This window comes from Pleurodeles waltl, chromosome 7 (genome assembly GCF_031143425.1).
Source record: "Pleurodeles waltl isolate 20211129_DDA chromosome 7, aPleWal1.hap1.20221129, whole genome shotgun sequence".
NCBI classification, from domain to species: Eukaryota; Metazoa; Chordata; class Amphibia; order Caudata; family Salamandridae; genus Pleurodeles; species Pleurodeles waltl.
Window position 1 is genome coordinate 702920089 of NC_090446.1, and position 16968 is coordinate 702937056.

At 43.7% G+C, this 16968-nt stretch overlaps 1 protein-coding gene across 4 annotated transcripts in view; it reads left to right on the top strand.

Moving 5' to 3' along the window:
• AFF4 (ALF transcription elongation factor 4) overlaps nt 1–16968 on the top strand; it is a 902368-nt gene that overhangs the window by 252167 nt on the left and 633233 nt on the right. For all 4 annotated transcript variants that reach the window (XM_069244725.1, XM_069244727.1, XM_069244726.1 and 1 more), the window contains one exon: nt 4796–4882. In XM_069244725.1, the coding sequence (XP_069100826.1) occupies nt 4796–4882 (87 nt within the window). The remainder of the gene's footprint in view (nt 1–4795; nt 4883–16968) is intronic.

Genomic DNA, 16968 nt, shown 5'->3' on the forward strand with positions numbered 1-16968 from the left:
TATATATATATATATATATATATAACAAATATATTATTTGAGGATGTTATATGTTATGAAATCATCTCGTCATTACATTTTCAACTTTTAGGACTATATTTATGCATATGTCACTTTAACTCTGTTATTAATGCACATATATTAGGTAAAATTGATGATTTTATATATGTGCACATATTTAAACCCATATATTATTTAATAATGAAAGTTTGACTGTGCCTGATATCATCGGTTATTTAAATTTCTTATTATGATTCATTTGATAATTTTTAATATATTACACATTTATATTACTGTGATGACCGTGTACCAAAAGTGAATATTAAATGCAAAGATTATCAATGTAGCACTTTATACATTACAAGATGGCCGCCCCAGTAGCTCGCATTGTGTATCAGTAAGAATAGACCAATGACTAATGTAATATTTGAGGTAGCTCAAGTCATGGGGGGGGGGGGAGTGTCCAGTAGAAGGCGTCAACCGAAACGCGTTGACACTCCAGTTTGTTTGGGAGCAGCACCATATTTGCACTTTATCTGAAATAAAAAAATATGAACATTGAAGAATACAAATATCGGCTCTTTTGTGCGATGGAAGCTGTGGAACTATATTTTGGTGCAGCCGTATGATGAGTGGAACCTCATCATTTTGGAGGATGTATATCTATGTGTATATTTATATGGTATATGCCTATAAGTAATTTAGTGAAGTGTTACTGTAATAAAGTACCTTTATTTTTGTGACTCTGTGTGGTTCTTTCATGTGTGATAATTTACTGTGTATATAGCATACTTTTTCATAGTCTCCTAAATAAGTCTTGACTGCTCATTCACAGCTACCTTTGGAGAGCCCTGGCTTCCTAGACACTGTCAACATTCACTAATAGGGGTTTCCTTGACCTGGTATAAGGTGCCAACACCATAGGTGTCCACCAGGCCAGCTTCCTGCAGCGGTCCCTTGGTAGAAAAACTCCTACAATCTCTCATCAGGGTAAACATTCCTTTCTACAGTTCCTGAATACATGATCACAACAGACGCTTCTGTGGGGAGCCCATCTAGAAGAGCTCCTAGTAAATGGCAAATGGAATTTCTCACATTCCAAAATGCACATAAACTTCCTGGAACTCAAGTTGATTTCCCTTGCCCTTCAGGCCTTCTTGCTGAGAATACGAGGATTATTGTATTGATACAAAACAGACAACACCATCACGTCAATAAACCGGGAGGTGAAAGATCTCAGATCCTGTCGCTGGAAGCACGAGAAATATGGAAATAGGTATTAACACACCAAGTATCCATAAGAGCACAACATCTGCCGGGGGTGAGCAACAATTTAGTGGACAACTTAAGCAGAACAAATCAGACCGTCACGAATGGGAGCTATATCATTTAATTCTGAAGATCATATTCCAATGATGGGGCTAACCAAAACTGGATCTCTTTGTTTCAAAAGAGAATCAAAAATGCCTGTTCTATGCAAGCTAGGAACCTCAAAAAGGGTCGTGGGGAAATGCGTTATTGATCAGATGGTCTGGGATCTATGTGTATGCTTTTCCCCATTCCATTTCATTCCAAGGCTTCTGAGTAAGAAGAAAAGGAAACTATGCCGGCTAATGTTCATTGCTCCACTGTGGCTAAGACATCACTGGTTCACAGAGCTTCTGCTGCTATCGTAAGACATTCACATTCAGCTGAAGCCCCGGAAGGATTTTCTCTCAATGATCTACAAGCAGGTCCTTCACCCAAACCCGACTTTGCTGCATTTATCGGCCTGGTTCCTGAATACCTTAAGCTGAAATATCTAGATGTCCCAGAGGACTGTAGGGCGATCTTGGTATGAGCCAGAGCCAGCATGACCAACAGAACGTATTGGCTGAAATGAAAGCACTTCTGTCTATTGTGTCAATAGTCCCAACTTCTGTCCAATTTCACGACATCCTGAACAGGTTTTGCCTTGCCTCTCTCTGACCTGGTACATTCTTTCATTACAGTGCATCTAGTGGCCATTTCAAGAACCGAAGAAGTCAGACTCTCCTTCTCTATGGTCCAACAGATTGATCATGAAATTTCTCAATAGCTTATTTAGGGTTTTCCCTCTGAAGTCACCTCTGCCAACCTGGCAATTGAACACAGTATTGTATTCCCTGCTGGAAGAGGAACACTATATTGAAAAGCAAGACTATTGTGAGCCTCATAGTTATCACAACTAGCAACACTCCTGCTTCAAGCTCACATTATACTACTTACCCTTCTCCTAAACAAAACAACACTACCACTCACACACTTTTTCTAAACTGCCAGCTCATAAATGCTCGATCACTCTCAAAAAACAAACACCACATCTACGATCTGCTCACAGACACACAACCTGACTTACTATTCATTACTGAATCCTGGTTGGGAGATGACATGGCACCAGTGTTGCACAAAGCCGTTCCTTCGGGCTATCAAACCATCACTCAAAACCGTATAGGCAAGAGAGGAGGTGGACTAGCTATTATATTCAAACAGGCAATGAACCTCAGTAAAACAGACAACATCTCCATACAAGGTTGTGAAGCCCTCCTTACCAGATGCCACCCTACTCCAACTTCCTCCTGTAACTTTCTCCTCCTTTACAGACCTCAACCTAACAACTCCACATTCCCAGATGCTTTTCTAGACACAGTCTCAAACCTTATTACACTATACTCCAATCTATGCATTCTTGGGGATCTAAACATTTGGTTTGACAACCCCAATATGCCCCATCCAAAAGCTATCACCACTGGCCTAGTCGCATTGAACCTACATCAGATTGTACACAATCCCACACACATCGCTGGTCACATCCTAGATGTCATTTTTGCCAAGCCTGAACTAGTTACTATTCATAGCATCACGCCAATCACCTGATCAGACCACCATATGATAACTTTCCGACATACAACTCCACAAATCAACACACAGCAGAAATTTTACAAACATTGGGAGGAGATAACAATAGACACTTGGGTACTGGCAATTATCCAGCATGGTTATTGCATAGAATTTCTCAAATTCCCTCCAAACGTCCCACCGAAAACACACAATATGTCAAAACAACATATAGATCTTCTAGGACTAGAAGTTCAGGCATTGCTACAGAAAGAAGCAATAGAATTAGTACCAAACCAACAGAAATGAACAGGAGTTTACTCTCTGTACTTTCTCATACCCAAAAAAGACAAGAGTCTGAGACCTATATTAGATCTCAGAACATTAAATACCTACATCAAATCAGATCACTTTCACATGGTGACATTACAGGACGTAATCCCACTGCTCAAACAACAAGACTACAACAGGCTCTCCTTTTTGGTAAGTTGTGACTCTTTTCCACTAATGCTTGAAAATCGAAAGGACGATGCCTTTGCTGGAAGTGTTCTTAAAGGGTGAAATCGCCTGATTTGCCTGAAGTTTGGTTCTTTATACATGATGTAGCTAAGCTATTAAAGTCAATGTCTTCTACCGTTGTAAGCCAGGTATGTTACTTTCACTGCTTCAGAAGTTACTGTGGGACTCCCACCTCGACGACAGAATGATTCAAGCATGCAAATCAAAGATCCAATAATGGAGAACGAGAGTTACAGGTAAGTAACAAGTTTTTCCTTCCCAGTGCTATCTCACGCTTACACGTTAAACTATCCAGCTGCTGGGCTTCCTTCAGTGGCAGAGTTATGCAGCAAGGGCATTGATTACATTATAAGCACAGAACGGAGTCATGTAGTACCTCCAAGAAACTAAATAGATCAGAACGGTGAGCACGTTTATTTCCTTTACACCAACAATCCGAGGCATATCTGTGTCCAAACGGGCCCACTGTATGGGGGATATTACAGACAATCCACACATGCTACAAAAAAAGCAGGCATAACACTAGAGGAGAAACTGAGAGCTGAAGCAACGAGGAACAATTGGGCATCATTTGAATTTTTAGCAAACATCTCCATTAACGATATATCCATGGTAGCTACATGGTCATCCATTCATACATACCGTCACAAAATGTCGTTCTGCGGCCATTCAAGTAAATAGAGAGTGCAGGTGGGACAGAAGGTATTAAAACATCTGGCTAGCACAAACACATTTCAGTCCTGCCCCCAGGAAAATATACTGCTACTAAAATAATTCACAGCATGGGAATCCAGAAAAGATCCACCCTGCAAATGATTACTACCTCAAGGAGTAGTTCTGCAGCTTGAACCGTTTTCTTTATTCGTATGTGACCATTCCACCTAACCAGAAATTGTGTTTAAGGCTTAAATGACTGATGGACTTGAATACAGGGAAAGCTGGAAGCCAAAGGACTGAGCAAGTTATCAGGGGATAACAAAGGAATCTTAAAATGGCAACTATGCACAGGGGCCTACTGGAAGTATGTCTCCACATGCCAGAAGATGGTGCACAACAACGTGCAAAAAAAAACCAAAAAACAGAGAAGAGAACTCCAGACCCAACCACCAGGTAGTGGAGTAAGCACAGCATGTTAATATGGAAATTTCTTCAACGTGCAACATTACAGTTACAGGAAAGTAAGCATTTAATTACTCTTGTGTGGTTAAAGAGTTTCACTGAAGATAATATGTTTTAATTTATCTCAGCCATTGGCAATTACTCTAGGCCATGGTCCATAATGTTTTTGCTTCCTAGCTTGATGTCTCAGCACCTTTAGGGTTACCTTACAAAAATATGTCACTAATGTGATAGTTATTTAATGAGATTCACATAGTTATTTATTAGCCTCATGTAAAATGTTTATGTATTTTCTTCTTAGGAGATGACCCATTCTTGGCCGCCTCCCCTGACAGCTATTCACACACCCTGCAAAACTGAACCATCGAAATTTCCTTTCCCCACCAAGGTCAGTGCTAAGTTTTTTGTTTGCCCTACACACGCCCTATGCTTAACTGAAAGCTAATCCTACTTATTCACTTCACTGACTGGACAGAGCTAGAACATAGAGCATGGCTATAGCAGACTGATTTTGAACTGTTTTATTACTACTGTTGCACTCAGGAGGCAGAATATGGTTAATCTATAGATGTAATCCATAGAGGAGGGCAAACTTTCTGGAAGCATTGCCAATTGGGTACTTGAACTAGAAAATCTGCAACTTTCAGGTGGAATGTAGGCACAACTCGTTTTCTTTAAATCCCTCCTTCCAAATGGATAATGATCTGTTGAACTGCATTCACAGTTCAAGGATAGGAGAAGAGAACCAGAGATTAGCGAAAATTGATAGTGATTTTGAGTTAATTTTGGCTCATACTAGTGGCCAGTGCATATTTGTGTTACTTGGATTCTCCTTGGGAAGTTAGTGTTGATTCTACTTCTCCCTGATTAATACACCCATGCCCCTGCAACTTGCACCTTTGTATGTCGGAAAAACACGTAGAAATGGAGTGCGGTAGTTAGTTGATGCATGGGTAGTTCTAGAGCTGCAATGGGCATAGCCACTTGCATACTCGGGGTTCCAGAATTCCGTTATATTTAAATGAAACATTTTTGCAAGTGTAGTCGATTATTAACCAGGGATAGCAAGGGCTGTTGCCAAACAATATTTAATTGATTACTTATCACAAAAATTGGACCTGTTGTGTTGTAAGTGTTGAAATCGATCCATACTACTTTGCAACATAACATACTGATTGGTTTCCCATTGTCTAGTGGAGAAGGAGTATATCCTTTATCACCTTTGCTCCCCTAGAACGACAGTCATTTTATATGGCAACTGGTCACTTTTTCATTAAGAGTATGCATTTTTAGTTCTTGATGTAGCTTGCTGTTTTTTTCCGCATTCACTTTCCTAATAGTTATGACAATAATTGTTCTGCCTCTTCTGTTTTCCTGCACACTAGGTCAGTGTGTCATTTATTCTAATTTGACTTAATAATTTGTAAGTAGTTTGCTTCTGGTTATTTTTAAGATCTAGCATCCCTGATGCCCAATGTTCCCAAAGTCGGTGAAGGTGTTCATAAATCTTTCATCTGACATTTTGTCCTTCGCCTTTGCACCTGTGTGGTCTTGCATCCTTGGTTAAATGAGTGCCTCCTGTCCCTGCAAAAAATCTTCGACATAAACACTTCAAACATGGAGCTGTGCAACTTAGCCAGCTCAGCAAAGGTTTGAGTGTACTTGCCTCGTACATTCACGAAACGTCCCCCGCAGAGCTCCCGGATCTAAAAATGCAAGATCCCAGAGTTTAAAATCTACTCTTGTAAAGATGAAATGCTGTCAGTGTGCTGATTTGTATGTGTCACAGCTGGAGTTAACTAACAGGCACAGGGTCCACTTCACCCGACCCTAGAGTATCTTTGATGTACTCTTTTGCAGCCTCTGCCATTTCTAGTATTTGTTAGTGTAGGAAGCTGGCCTGGTGTGGGTATCTAAGGTACTTACACCTTAAACCAGGTATCCCCTATTAGTGTAGTTAGTGTCTATAAGTCGTGCTTTCTAGAGGTAGCTGTGGATGAGCAGCCAAGGCTTATCTAGGAGACATGCAAAGCTCATGCAATACCACTGTAGTTACACAGCACTTAAACACATGAAAGAAAGGTACTTTATGTTCGATGGCATATGTTGCTGCAGATACACATGTTTGGCACAGTCCGCTGCCTGGTGTTGGGCTCGGAGTATTACAAGTTTTTTTTCTTCGAAGAAGTCTTTTTGGTCACGGGACCGAAGGACTCCTCCCTCCTCGGCTCCATTGCGCATGGGCGTCGACTCCATCTTAGATTGTTTTTTTCCGCTGTCGGGTTCGGACGTATTCCTTTTCGCTCCGTGTTTCGGTTCGGAAAGTTAGTCAGAATCTCGGAAGAAAGCGTCGGTATTGTTCCGTTCGGTATCGGGATAGTTAGGTACATCGACACCGATCATCGGAAGACTTTGGGGTAGTTTCGATCCCCCATCGGGGCCTGGTCGGCCCGACCGCGTGCGACATCGAAGCCGATGGAACGGACCCCGTTTCGTTTCTGCCCAAAATGTCACAGTAAGTATCCTTATACAGATCAGCACTTGGTCTGTAACTTGTGCTTGTCCCCCGAGCACAAGGAGGATACCTGTGAAGCCTGTCGAGCCTTCCGGTCCAGAAAAACACTCCGGGACCGAAGAGCCAGGCGTCAACAAATGGCGTCCACGTCGACAAAACAACGTTTCGACGAGGAAGAGGAAACCTTCTCGGTTCCGGAATCAGAATCCGGAGACTCCGACGTCGAACAACAGCAACAAACTGTGAGTAAGACGTCGAAAAGTAAATCCATCGACAAACCGAAAGCCCAGGGGACGCCACTGCCAACAGGCCATGGCTCGACCCATAAAACAGGCGACCCGTCTAAGGCGCCGAAAAAGGGCACGCCCATAGCGAAGACACCCGACTCCGGTCGAGGGACCGCCATGGAGCAACCTCGGAGCCGAGAAAGCGGCTCCGAGAGACAAAAACAAGATACCGGCACCGAAAAACATCGGCACCGAGAATCCATGCCAAAAGGAACAAAAATTCTGTCGGTGCCGAAACCGAAAAAAGATTCTCTCTCGGCGCCGAAAAATACCACACCTTCATCCTACTCAGAGGAACAAGGAATAAGTGGCCAAATGCACAAATTTGGACAAGAGCTCCAAAGTGTAGAATCGGACTACACACAAAAGAGACTGTACATCCAGCACGACACAGGGAAGATATCAACCCTTCCCCCAATCATGAGGAAAAGAAGGATCGGACTTCCAAAGGATGACGCACAACCACAAGCCAAAGTGGTTAAAAAAGTCACGCCTCCGCCCTCTCCACCACAGGCATCGCCGGCACAAACACCGCCACAAATGCACTCACCAGCGCAAACTACCATAAGTCATGACGATCAGGATCAAGACGCTTGGGACCTGTATGACACCCCAGTGCCGGACAATGATCCCGAGTCATACCCCACAAAGCCGTCACCGCCAGAGGACAGTACCTCATACTCGCAACTGGTGGCTAGGGCAGCAGAATTCCACAATGTCCAACTGCATTCCGATCCTATAGAGGATGATTTTTTATTTAACACCCTCTCGGCTACACACAGCCAATATCAATGTCTCCCAATGCTACCAGGGATGTTACGGCACGCAAAACAAATTTTTGAAGAGCCCGTAAAATCAAGAGCCATCACCCCAAGGGTGGATAAGAAATACAAACCACCACCCACAGACCCAGTGTTTATTACTTCGCAGTTACCACCTGACTCCGTGGTAGTAGGGGCAGCTCGCAAGAGAGCAAATTCACATACATCTGGCGACGCCCCACCTCCGGACAAAGAAAGCCGAAAATTTGATGCGGCAGGGAAAAGAGTAGCATCACAGGCAGCCAACCAGTGGCGCATCGCAAATTCACAAGCGCTGCTGGCCAGATATGACCGCGCACACTGGGACGAGATGCAACTTCTCGTAGACCATCTTCCCCAGGAATACCAAAAAAGGGCGCAGCAAATAGTGGAAGAGGGACAAACGATCTCAAACAATCAAATCCGCTCTTCACTAGACGCAGCCGATACTGCAGCAAGAACAGTCAATACTGCTGTCACCATAAGGAGACACGCTTGGCTACGCACTTCAGGCTTCAAACCTGAAATCCAGCAGGCTGTCCTTAATATGCCCTTCAACGAGAAACAACTTTTTGGCTCTGAAGTGGATACAGCCATTGAAAAACTTAAAAAGGACACAGACACGGCCAAGGCCATGGGCGCACTCTACTCCCCGCAGAGCAGAGGCTCTTTCAGAAAAAATCCATTTAGAGGGGGGTTTCGTGGCCAACCCACAGACACCACCAGCCAACAAACAAGAACCACACCATATCAGGGTTCCTTCCAAAGGGGAGGTTTCAGGGGATATCGGGGGGGTCAATTCCCAAGGAGTAGGGGAAGATTCCAGACTCCAAAAACACCTCCACCTAAACAGTGACTTTCAAGTCACGCAACCCCTTCACTCAACACCAGTGGGGGGAAGACTAAGCCAATTCTACCAATCTTGGCAACAGATTACAACAGACAATTGGGTATTAGCAATAATCCAACATGGCTATTGCATAGAATTCCACAACTTCCCACCAAACATCCCCCCCAAAACACGCAAAATGTCACCACAACATTTAGAACTTTTAGGACTAGAAGTTCAAGCACTACTGCAAAAGGATGCAATAGAGTTAGTACCAGTACAACAAAAAAACACAGGAGTTTACTCCCTGTACTTTCTAATTCCAAAAAAAGACAAAACATTAAGACCAATATTAGATCTCAGGACACTAAATACCTACATCATATCGGACCATTTTCACATGGTCACACTACAAGACATCATTCCACTGCTCAAACAGCAAGATTACATGACCACATTAGACCTAAAGGATGCGTACTTTCATATACCAATACACCCTTCTCACAGAAAGTACCTACGGTTCGTATTCAAAGGAATACATTACCAATTCAAGGTGTTGCCATTCGGAATAACAACTGCACCAAGAGTGTTCACAAAATGTCTAGCAGTAGTAGCAGCACACATCAGGAGACAACAGATACATGTGTTCCCTTACCTAGACGATTGGCTAATCAAGACCAACACAGTAAAAAAATGCGCAAACGACACCACATTTGTCATACAAACCCTTCACAAACTGGGGTTTTCCATCAACTATACAAAATCACACCTAGAACCGTGTCAAACACAACAATATCTAGGAGCAACCATCAACACATCAAAAGGAATTGCCACTCCAAGTCCACAAAGAGTGCAGGCATTCCACAAGGTAATAAGTGCTATGTTTCCAAACCAAAAGATACAAGCAAAATTTGTGCTAAAACTTCTAGGCATGATGTCATCATGCATAGCCATTGTCCCAAACGCAAGACTACACATGCGACCCTTACAACAGTGTCTAGCATCACAATGGTCACAAGCACAGGGTCAACTTCAAAATCTGGTGTTGGTAGACCGCCAAACATACCTCTCGCTTCTATGGTGGAACAGCAAAAATTTAAACAAAGGGCGGACATTTCAGGACCCAGTGCCTCAATACGTTATAACAACAGATGCTTCCATGACAGGGTGGGGAGCACACCTCAATCACCACAGCATTCAAGGACAATGGGATATACACGAAACAAAATTTCATATCAATTACCTAGAACTGTTAGCAGTATTTCTAGCGTTAAAAGCCTTCCAACCCATAATAACACACAAATACATTCTTGTCAAAACAGACAACATGACAACAATGTATTATTTAAACAAACAAGGAGGAACACACTCAACACAATTGTGCCTCCTAACACAAACAATTTGGCAGTGGGCGATTCACAACAACATTCGCCTAATAGCACAATTTATTCCAGGAATACAAAACCAACTAGCAGACAACCTTTCGCGAGACCACCAACAAGTCCACGAATGGGAAATTCACCCCCAAGTTCTTGAACAAGTACTTTCAAATTTGGGGAACACCCCAGATAGATTTGTTCGCAACAAAAGAAAACTCAAAATGCCAAAACTTCGCATCCAGGTACCCACACCGCGAATCACAAGGCAATGCTCTATGGATGAGTTGGTCAGGGATATTTGCGTACGCTTTTCCCCCTCTCCCTCTCCTTCCATATCTAGTAAACAAGTTGAGTCAAAACCAACTCAAACTCATACTGATAGCACCCACATGGGCAAGACAACCTTGGTATACAACTCTACTAGACCTTTCACTAGTACTGCATGTCAAACTACCCAACAGGCCAGATCTGTTAACACAACACAAACAACAGATCAGGCATCCAAACCCAGCATCATTGAATCTGGCAATTTGGCTCCTGAAATCCTAGAATTCGGACACTTAGACCTCACACAAGAATGCATGGAGGTCATAAAACAAGCTAGAAAACCTTCCACTAGACACTGCTATGCATCTAAGTGGAAAAGATTTGTTTACTACTGCCATGCCAATCAAATACAACCATTACATGCCTCTACTAAAGACATAGTAGGATACTTACTACATTTGCAAAAAGCAAATCTCGCTTTTTCATCTATAAAAATACACCTCGCAGCAATATCTGCTTACCTACAAACTACTCATTCATCGTCTCTATTTAGAATACCAGTTATTAAAGCATTCATGGAAGGGCTAAAAAGAATTATACCACCAAGAACACCACCAGTTCCTTCATGGAATCTTAACATCGTCTTAACAAGACTCATGGGTCCACCTTTCGAACCCATGCATTCCTGTGAAATGCAATATCTAACCTGGAAGGTCGCATTTCTCATTGCAATCACATCCCTCAGAAGAGTAAGTGAAATACAGGCATTTACCATACAAGAACCATTTATTCAAATACACAACAATAAAATAGTTCTAAGAACAAATCCAAAATTTCTGCCTAAAGTAATCTCACCATTCCATTTAAATCAAACAGTAGAATTGCCAGTGTTCTTCCCACAACCAAATTCTGTGGCTGAAAGGGCACTACATACATTAGACATCAAAAGAGCACTAATGTATTACATTGACAGAACAAAGCTAATCAGGAAAACAAAACAACTGTTCATAGCTTTTCAAAAACCACACATAGGAAATCCAATCTCTAAACAAGGCATTGCTAGATGGATAGTCAGATGCATTCAAACATGCTATCTTAAAGCCAAAAGAGAATTGCCTATTACACCAAAGGCACACTCAACCAGAAAGAAAGGTGCTACAATGGCCTTTCTAGGAAACATTCCTATGAGCGAAATATGTAAGGCTGCAACCTGGTCTACGCCTCATACGTTTACTAAACACTACTGTGTAGACGTACTAAATGCACAACAAGCTACAGTGGGCCAAGCTGTACTAAGAACATTATTCCAAACTACTTCAACTCCTACAGGCTAAACCACCGCTTTTAGGGGAGGTAACTGCTTTATAGTCTATGCCAAACATGTGTATCTGCAGCAACATATGCCATCGAACTGAAAATGTCACTTACCCAGTGTACATCTGTTCGTGGCATTAGTCGCTGCAGATTCACATGTACCCTCCCACCTCCCCGGGAAGCCTGTAGCCGTTTAGAAGTAGATCATAAATCTTAAACATCTGAACATTTGTAAATAATTATTAGAAACTCTTAACGTACATACATATTCACTCCATTGCATGGGCACTATTTATACCAAACAACTCCATCCTCACCCTCTGCGGGGAAAACAATCTAAGATGGAGTCGACGCCCATGCGCAATGGAGCCGAGGAGGGAGGAGTCCTTCGGTCCCGTGACCAAAAAGACTTCTTCGAAGAAAAACAACTTGTAATACTCCGAGCCCAACACCAGGCAGCGGACTGTGCCAAACATGTGAATCTGCAGCGACTAATGCCACGAACAGATGTACACTGGGTAAGTGACATTTTCATTTAGTGACACAATACCAAAAAGTACTAGAGAGGCAACCCTCCAATAGGAGGTAAGTAAAACACTAAATATATACTAGCTACCAGAAATAGGCATAGAACGTGATAGAAAACAATGCAAATGCACTTAGACAATAGTGACCCTAAGGGGAGCCCAAACAATATACTAAAAAGTGGAATGCGAACACAGTATCCCCGCCTAGGTAAGTGGAATGTGTGTATTAGAGGGGAGCTGGGGGTGCTAGGAAACCCCAAAGGTAAATTCACCGTGCCCCTAGCGACCAGGAGCAAAGGAGTGAGTTGGTGGATTTTCTCCAAACCACCCAAAAGGAAGGAAAAGAAGAAAATGCAACACCCAGACAAGACTGCAAGAAACAAGTGGTGGATTCCTGAAGAGGAAGACCTGTGGAAGAAGGGGACCAAGTCCAGAGTCCAGGAGGAGTAGGAGCTATACCCACCCAGCTGTGGTTGCAGGAGTTGGTTGACGGTGATGTGAAGGTCAGCACTGCAGCCCTGGAGTTTGTGAAGAGTTCCTGAGAGATGCAGCCGACGTCCCATGTTGAAAGAAGAATTGCAGTTTGGTGTTGGTGCAGGAATTCCACTAACAAGTCTTGGCAAAGGCAAATGTCGTTGTTGGCAAAAAGTGGAGCTTCGGGAGACCAGCAAGGCCCAGGAGGACTTAACCCAGGAGAGAGAGTCAGAGGGGTCCCTCAGCGACACAGAGCCCACAGAAGCAAAGGCAGCACCCACCAGAGTCCCGCAGAATGTGGACAGTCGCAGAAGAGCTCACGCCGCCGGAGAACCATGAAGCGGGCTGTGCATCGCAGGAAGAAGTGCTGGGGCTACACGCAGCCTGAAGATCCCTTGGAGATGCATTCAAGACTTGGCAGCTGCAAGAAACACGGTGCATGGGGATACTGTCCTGTGTGGGAAGGCAAGGGATTACCACCACTAAAGTTGGACAGCTGGCAGAGAGGACTACTCCGGACCACCACCTGTGATGCAGGATCCATTCAGCTCAGGATGAGAGGAGATCCACGTAGCCGGTTGTCATTGCAGTAGGTGCCTGCAGATGCAGGGGAGTGATTCCTTCACTCCAAGGAAGATTCCCTCTTCCTTCCCATGCAGACTTAAGACTTGATGCCCTCAGTGGATGCACAGGCTGCGAAATGCTGCAGATGCTGAAAGGAGCCATGGAAACCATGTTGCAAGAAGGGTCTTCGTGGATGCAGATTGTTGGTTCCTGGAGGGTCCAGTCGTGGTTCCAGTGGCTAGAATTCCAAGTGAGGTTGCAGAGGAGGAGTCCTGGTATCTGGCAAGCCGAATCTGAGGACCCACCCAAGAGAGAGAGACCCTAAATAGCGCTTAAAGGGGGATTGGTCACCTTGCCAGATGACCACTTATTAGGAGGGGGCTCTGATGTCACCTACCTGGCCTGGCCACTCATGCTCCCAGAAGTTCCTGCAAACCTTGGATTCAAGATGGCAGAACCCAGGGACCCTCTGGTGGAGCTCTGAGCTGCACCCCTTGGGTGGTGATGGGTAGGGGAGTTGTCACTCCCCTTTCCATTGTCCAGTTTCACGCCAGAACAGGGACTGGAGGTTCCTCAACCGGTGCAGACTGGTTTATGAATCGTGGTCACCAATTGTGGCCTTTGAAGCATACCAGTGGTTTAGGAAGGCTACTCCCCCCCAAGCCATGTAGCACCAGTTTCCAAAGGGAGAGGGGGTTAGCCCCCTATAATCCCACCCCCCCTTTTCCTAAAGGAAATCCTGTCTTTGAGCAATGCTGGTAGTCCACTAAGGAGCCCCCAGAGTGCATAGAATAGTACTGAATGCTGGTAACAGTATTGGGGTATGATTCTGACATGTTTGATACCAAACATGCCTAGGTTCGGAGTTAACATTATGTAGCTGGAAATAGGTAGTGACCTATGTCCATTACACGCATAAAATGGTGTCCCTGTACTCCCAAAGTCCAGGAAAATGGAACTTAAGTTTGTGGGGGCACCTCTGCTAGTGCAGGGGTGCTGTCAGACACAGGTACTTGCACCCTGCCTTCTGGGATAGGAGGCCCTGCCATAGGGGGTGACTTACAGTGACCTGGTGCAGTGACCTGTAGTGAAAAGGGTGCACGCACAATTTCATGCAGGCTGCAATGGCAGGCCTGCAGAAGTGTTTGTATGAGCTCCCCATGGGTGGAATAATACATGCTGCAGCCCATGGGGGAATCTCCTGGTACCCCAATGTCCTGGGTACTTAGGTACCATTTACTAGGGACATACATGTGGGCACCACTGTGCCAAATGTGGGGTGTAAAAAACAAGTTGGAAGGGAGAGAGCATAATCACTGGGGTCTTGGTTAGCAGGTTCCCAGTGAACACAATCAAACACACTGACAATAGGCAAAAGATGGGGGTACCATGCAAGGGAAGAGGGTACTTTCCCACAGTTAGCGGTTGTTATAAGCCCACTAACTTAAACTCAGCTTTCTCAGGCACCTTTTTACGTTCTAAGCCAAGTTTACTCCATGAAAGTGGCCACTGTAGAGAGCAACCTTGAGGTAATTGATGCTTTGGTCTCCATTGAGGATCTTGGGCACTGTATTTTGTAAGCACTGCTCACCTCTTTATAGTGAGGTGTGCTTAGCTGTGCTCTTAAACTGCTTGCCCCCTTTACCATAGAAGGCCAATTAGAGGTCCTTCAGTGAAAGGTCATCTGAAATAAACAGATCCTTAAGTACTTCCAGCCTTTCTTACTAACCACTAGTTTCCTCTATTTTGTTTTGCCTACACTGAGCCAATGCCAATCTAGATACATTTTGGCTCCCTCTCTGTCAATCAGAAGAATTCTTTACCTCCTCTAATCTTGGGCATGCAGTTAAGCAGAAATGTGTAACTGTTTGGGGTTGGCTTGCTCTTCCAAACAAAATGTCTGATGCTCTGCTTGCATTGCGCCTATTTCGGCTTTTGGAATGGACAGGTCTCTGTAGGTGGGGGAGCTTTGGCATACCAGCGTTTTATGGGGATAGGCTCCTGTCCCATTCCATGTAAGTATTTTTTCCTTGCGCTAAGTGGTAGAAGGGGCCAGTAGGTAGAAAGCTTATAGCTGTATTTCCCAAACTGCTTCGTGTCCTCAGACACTGAGCCGGTGTTCATACCAAAGAGAGTGATTAATGAACTGAGGGCCCACAATCATGGGCTTAATTATTTCTCTTATTTAAACTCCCGGATTCATGATTTTCATAGTATAACCAGTGGCCATCACGACCTGTTAAATCATAATCAACAGAAGTGTGTACTGCAATCCTTACTGTTTTGGGGGTATTGCCTTTGAACATAGGACATGTGCCCTCCCTTGACCAGATTTCATTATCTGCACTCCTATGGTCACTTGTTCCATGCTTTCTCTAGCCTCAGATGTATGCTGCTCTGGACAACACGGGCAACAGAACCATTCTTCCCAGGAAACAAAAAAGGGCGACCTGCTGTGCATACACCAAACTGGACCGATCTGTGCCTAGTCCTAGGACCTGACCTTCTAATACGTTAATACCAAATTTTTCCTCCAAAATGTTGTGTCCGAAATCTGCCTAGCTCCCTATGGTCTGAAGACCCATTAGTAATTAAAAACGAACATTGAAACTGGTCTCTATCGGGCCCCAGTATCATTGTCCTTAACTTTACGGGTAAAAATTCAGATTGGTTTCTGAACATTTATTGTAAACAACATTAAGGGTAATCCTCGTTGGCAATTTAGTGTTTTTCATGTTTTACCTAATCTTACATTCCCTCAGAGTGGTAGTTATTTCCAGGATGTGTTTCTGTATGTTGTTTTCATGTAGTATATTCATTTTGTATGGTGCATACATTGCAGTGACTCGCTTCCCTAGTATTTATAACTGGCCATGTTTGAGAGCGAGTTTCTCACAGTACCTGTCAGTGGGCCATAGGTGTTCAGAATACATGGTCATGGAAGCCTTGGCCTCTCAGACGAGTGCACATTTGTGACTCTATAAATGTGTGTGAAGGAGATGGACTGTTGTGAAATTATTGAAAAGGCACAAGCAGACTTAAATGGAGTGCTTACAGGTAAGTGGATGTGTTGTGTGTTTGGGTGGTGGTGGTGGTGTGAAGTGAAGGAGATGTCCGGAAGTGCATTCGGTGGAGTGAAAATAGGGGGTTAAAGAGGAAAGAGATGAGGTTAAGATATGCAGCTGGACGAGATGAAGAATGAACATAACAGAATTAAGACACACTGAAGAACTCTACTCCCTTCCACAGTACAGAAGACTCTCAATCTCAGTTTGAGAATTTCAACTATTTCACTATTTACAATTAAACCATTGTTACTTGTTTATTTTAAACTGATAATGACTGTTAACAAAGCCAGTATGCCTGGCGGGGTTTAGGTCTGTTAGTTGATGTTTAATACAATCTAGATGGAATATAAGAATGCTGATCTGGCCCACACTTTTTAAAACAAGCCACAGGAGATGAAGCCAGAATTTTGATGCTGCCCCCATCAGCAACTCTTCCTTAAACCAAACATA